This window comes from Nicotiana tomentosiformis, chromosome 5 (genome assembly GCF_000390325.3).
Source record: "Nicotiana tomentosiformis chromosome 5, ASM39032v3, whole genome shotgun sequence".
Classification (NCBI taxonomy): Eukaryota; Viridiplantae; Streptophyta; class Magnoliopsida; order Solanales; family Solanaceae; genus Nicotiana; species Nicotiana tomentosiformis.
In genome coordinates this window covers 50,705,000-50,710,231 of record NC_090816.1, presented here as the reverse complement: position 1 = coordinate 50,710,231, position 5,232 = coordinate 50,705,000, and the positions used below count along the sequence as shown (strand labels likewise).

The 5,232-nt window shown below is 39.0% G+C and overlaps 1 protein-coding gene across 1 annotated transcript; it reads right to left on the bottom strand.

The window, feature by feature from the left end:
• Window positions 1-205: 205 nt before the first annotated feature.
• LOC138892336 (uncharacterized) lies at window positions 206-1,747 on the bottom strand. Its single transcript, XM_070176043.1, has 3 exons — window positions 1,604-1,747; window positions 1,172-1,420; window positions 206-631 (listed from the first exon to the last, which is right to left on the bottom strand). Exons 1-3 carry the CDS (start codon window positions 1,745-1,747, stop codon window positions 206-208), a joined length of 819 nt encoding a protein of 272 aa, XP_070032144.1.
• Window positions 1,748-5,232: the final 3,485 nt, after the last annotated feature.

The following is a 5,232-nucleotide window of genomic DNA, read 5'->3' as shown; positions in this document are numbered from 1 at the left end:
AACACATATACGGGACGCATCCAATAAGGGAACATGGCTAAAATACACAAAACAACCGACGGGTATTACATTCACCCCTTCTTAAACAAATGTTCATCCTCGAATGGTTTATAAGCTCACCTGAAATATGAAAAAGATGAGGAAATATGCTATGCATATCATGCTCGGTCTCGGAAGTCACTTTATCGACCTGTTGACCTCACCACTAAACCTTCACTAATCCAATATATTTCGACCTCAGCTTCCGACCTTGCCTATTCAAAATGGCCACCGACTCTTCTTCATAAGCCAGATTCTCATCCAACTGCACTGAACTGAAATCCAACACATATGAATGATCTTCATAATACTTCCGAAGCATGTAAACGTGAAACCGAAGATGAACTCCCGACAAGCTCGGTGGCAAAGCAAGTTTGTAAGACACCTCACGAACTAACTCCAAAACATCAAAAAGGACCAATATACTGAGGACTCGACTTGATCTTCTCAAAAATCTCATCACGCCCTTCATAGGCGAAACTCTAGGAAGAACCTTCCCATCCTCCAAAAAAGCCACATCATGAACCTTCCTATTAGCATAACTCTTCGGCCTTGACTGTGTTGTACAAAGGCACTCCTCAATCAACTTCACCTTCTCCAAGCATCACAAAACAAATATGTGCCCAATAACCAAGTCTCTCCAGGCTCAAACCAACCAATAGAAAACGACACCGCCTCCCATACAATTCCTCATATAGAGCCATTGTGATACTAGTCTAGTAGCTATAGATATAAGAAAACTTTGATAATGGTAAAAATTGATCCCACTGGCCTCCGAAATCAATAACACAGTCCCTTAATATATCCTCCAGGAATTGAATGTTCCGCTCGGAATGCCTATCCATATGATGGTGAAATGTAGTGCTCAACTCTACCAATATGCCCGACTCTATTAAACAGCTCTCCCAAGGTGCGTCGTAAACTCAGTGCCCCGATCCTATATGATAAAAATAGGTGCACCATGGAGACGGACAATCTCTCTGATGTAGATCTGAGCCAATTTCTCTGATGTGTAAGAGGTCATGACCGGAATGATAAGACTTTGTCAGTCTCTCCACAATGACTTAGACAACGTAAAATCTCCTCAATGTCCATGGCAATTCTACAACAAAATTTGTATTAATTCTGCTACTTCCACTTCGGTATAACCAATCTCCGGGTCAAAACCATCTAGTTTCTGATTCTCACACTTAACCTGCTGACAATTCAAACACTGCGATACATTCCCAACAACGTCCTTCTTCATCCTCTGCCACCAATTATGCTTCTTCAAGTCGTGATACTTCTTCGTAGCACCTAGGTGAATAGCATTCCATGAACTATGAGGCTCTTCAACAATCAACTCCCTCAAGCCATCAACATTAGAAACACAAATCCTACCCTAAAGTTGCGATACACAATAATCACCAATAGCCACCTCCTTAGCACCAACTTGCAACATCGTATCCGTAAGGACAAGAAAATGGGGATCATCATACTAGTGAGCCTTAATGTGCTCAAACAAGGATGACTACGCAATAACAAAAGGATGAATTTGACTAGGCTTAGAAATAGCAAATCTCACCAATATATTGTCTAAAGCCTTAACATCCATAGCTAAAGGCCTCTCTACAGCTGGAGTAAATGCCAAACTCCCCATACTCTCTGCCTTTCTACTCGAGGCATCTGCTACCACATTAGCCTTCCCCAGATGATACAAGATAGTCATATCATAGTACTTTATAACTCTAACCACTTATGTTGCCTCAAATTCAATTTTCTTTAGCCGACGCTCAAGCCTTCGATGATCAGTGTATACCTCGCAAGACAAACCATATAAGTAGTGCCTACAAATCTTGAACGTGTGAAAAATAGCTTATAGCTCCAAATCATGAACCGGATAATTCTTCTCATGGGGCTTCAACTGGCACGATGTATAGGTAATCACCCTACCATCCTGTATTAACATATAACCAAGGCTAACGCACAAAGCATCATAATAGATGGTATACATCCCCAATCCTGAAGATAATACCAAAACTAGAGACATAGTCAAATCAGTCTTAGCTTTTGAAATCTGTCCTCACACTCGTAAGACCACCTGCACGGAGTGCCCTTCTGAGTCAACTTAGTCAAAGAAGTTATAATAGATGAGAAATCTTCCACAAAGCGATGATAGTAACCAGTCAAACCCCAAAAACACCTAATCTATGTAGCGGTAGAAGGTCTAGGTCTAATCTAAACTGCCTTAATCTTATTTGGATCCAACTTGATCCCATCATTAGACACCACGTGACCTAAAAATGCCATCGAGTCCAACCAAAACTAACACTTGGAGAACTTAGCATACAATTTCTTCTTCCTCAGAATCTGAAGCACAATGCTCAAATATTGTTTGTGCTCCTCAGCACAACAGGAATACACCAAGATATCATTAATGGACACAATCTTAAAATAATCCAAATAAGCATGGAACACACTATTCATCAAATGCATGAAAGTTGTTAGGCATTAGTCATACCAAAATACATCACTAAGAACTCATAATGCCAATAACGAGTCCTAAAGCCATCATAGTGATGTCTGAAGCCCTAATCTTCAACTGATGATAAACCGATCTCAATATGAATCTTCAAGAACATCCTAGCACCGTGAAGTTGATCAAGCAAATTATCTATATAAGAAAATGGATACTTGTTCTTGATAGTAACATTTTTTAGTTTTCTGTAATCATTACAAATTTATGAATCCATCCTTCTTCTTTAGAAACAACACTAGTGCACCCTAACGAGAAACACTTGTCCTAATGAAACCCTTATCCAACAACTCCTACAACTACTCCTTCAATTCCTTCAACTCAGCTGGAGCCATACAATATGGTGGAATAGATATGGACTGAGTGCTCGTCACCAACCCAATACCAAAATCAATATCCCTATCGGGTGGCATGCCCGGTAGGTTTGTCGGAAACACATACGAAAACTCCCTCACTACAGGAACTGAATCTACAATAGATGTATCTGCACTAACATCTCTAACAAAGGTTGGATACGTCAAACACCCCTTCTTAACAATCCGTTGAGCCTTCATAAATGAAATCTCTCTAGTAGGAGTGTGACTAAGAGAACCCTCCATTTCGACCTTGGCAATCTCGACATAGCCAACGTCATGGTCTTAGTATGACAATCAAGAGTTGCATGGTATGGGGATAACCAATCCATATGCAAAATCACCACATAATTAACCATATTAAGCTACAGAACATTAACCCTAGTCTCATAACCCCCAATAGTAATTACACAAGACCGATATACATGATCCACCATAATAGAATTATCAAAGGGCATAGACACACGAACATGAATATCAAGAGAAGAACGAGGCATATCCAAATAAGGGGAAAAGTACGATGACACATAAGAATAAGTAGACCCCGAAACCAAACATCACAGAAGCATCTCTGTGACAAATAGAAACTATACCCGTGATCCCTACATCTGAGGCCACTTCCTCGGTTTAACCCGGAAAAGCATAGGAACGGGTTGGAATGCCACTGGTCGACGCTCCACCAACATGACCTCCCCCTCTAGGGAGACCTCTCACTATATTCCCTCTAGCTGACCGGGCAAGGGATGATGCCTCTGGCGCAGGAACCACTCACTGAGAACACTGATGAGCTGCGCCTCTACCAAGTATGGGGCAATACTTCCTCACATGAACGAACTTCCCACACTCATAACAACCCCTAGCTAAAAGAAGATGCTGAGACTAATACTACACTTTAAGACCCGAATACCCATAGAAAGAACCCTGAACATATGTTTCCCCAAAACGCACATGCAAGTATACGTGGTCGTACAAGTAATATAGGATTGTAAGTCCAGATATCGTACCCACATGGACTTGTGATTAACTATTTAATAAATTAAACTAAGATAATTAATCTATTCAAACAATTTTCTAAAGTGAGATTATTTAACTACAACTAATTTAGAGTAGCAAACTAAAAAATTAACGGAAACAAGTCTTTAATCTTTGGGATGGATTCAATGAGAGAAAATATTCCTGAGCTATGGGTTAGCTAAAAATTCCGTTGAGTCTTTTACTTAAATTGTCTACTAAATTTATCTGGTTTATTGATTGGTAGGATTAATATTACTCGTAGTATTCTCCCGAAGTTTTAATCGCCTATTTAAGCTAACCTAACGCCTAAATTCCTATGGAATTGGGATTAACAAGAATGCAATAATAATTCTCATATAATAACCAAGCAATGCGATTAGGTATATCCCTATCCTAACCGCAAATCCGTTACCGATGCTCGAGTTCAAGATCTTGCTCTATTCAATCTTATATGCAATATAGAATTCCCTCTCCCGAGTTCAATCCTAGATTCGTAGATAGTATTCAATTGGTGATCAAGGAATCAAATAATTAAGTGCATGATTGAATAAATAAACTAATATGATAAAATAATAAGATCAATTCAAGTTTCAAACTACAATATTCATGTATCACCCACAACTCTAGAACTAATAAACTACAAAGTTAAAGGAAGAGAAGCGCAGTTTATGTTCTCCCCTCCAAAATGGCGTGTTCTCCTCCCAAAAATATGTTAGATCCCCTCCAAATTAGGTTTAGGACTCTTTTTATAGGAGTTGAGACGGTGTAGGGTCTAAATAAACTTATCCCGGGCAAAATACGAAAAATGCCGCAGCGATGCATCCAGACCGGCGTGAGGCGCTGGCCTAGCGCTGGAGAGATTGAACTTTTTACGCTCAAATTTGTTCTCTTTCAATTATTTTGTTTTGGATTGTATTCCTTTTTTCTTCTTGTCTTCCACTTGCGGGGACAAATACCAAAGGTCTGCCTACTTTGTCTTCTTACTTTTATTATTTTAGTTTCCTTTTTTTTCTTCCGCGTTTTATTTAATTTTGCTCTAAATTTCTTCATATTTATACCGCTTTATTCCTATACAATTAAAATATAATTTTAAGAATAAAATAATATAATTAATACTCAAATGATGATTAAAAGTACTAGAATTTGAGGCAATAATGGTTAAATATATACATCTTTTGATAGAACGTCACCACCCCACACTTTAACTCCTGCTCGTCCTCGAGTAAGCATTAAAACCACTCTCAATAAATCAAGCCTAGAAACACCACCGCTTTGGTTTATACTAACACTTAGGCTATATAGCAACTCAAA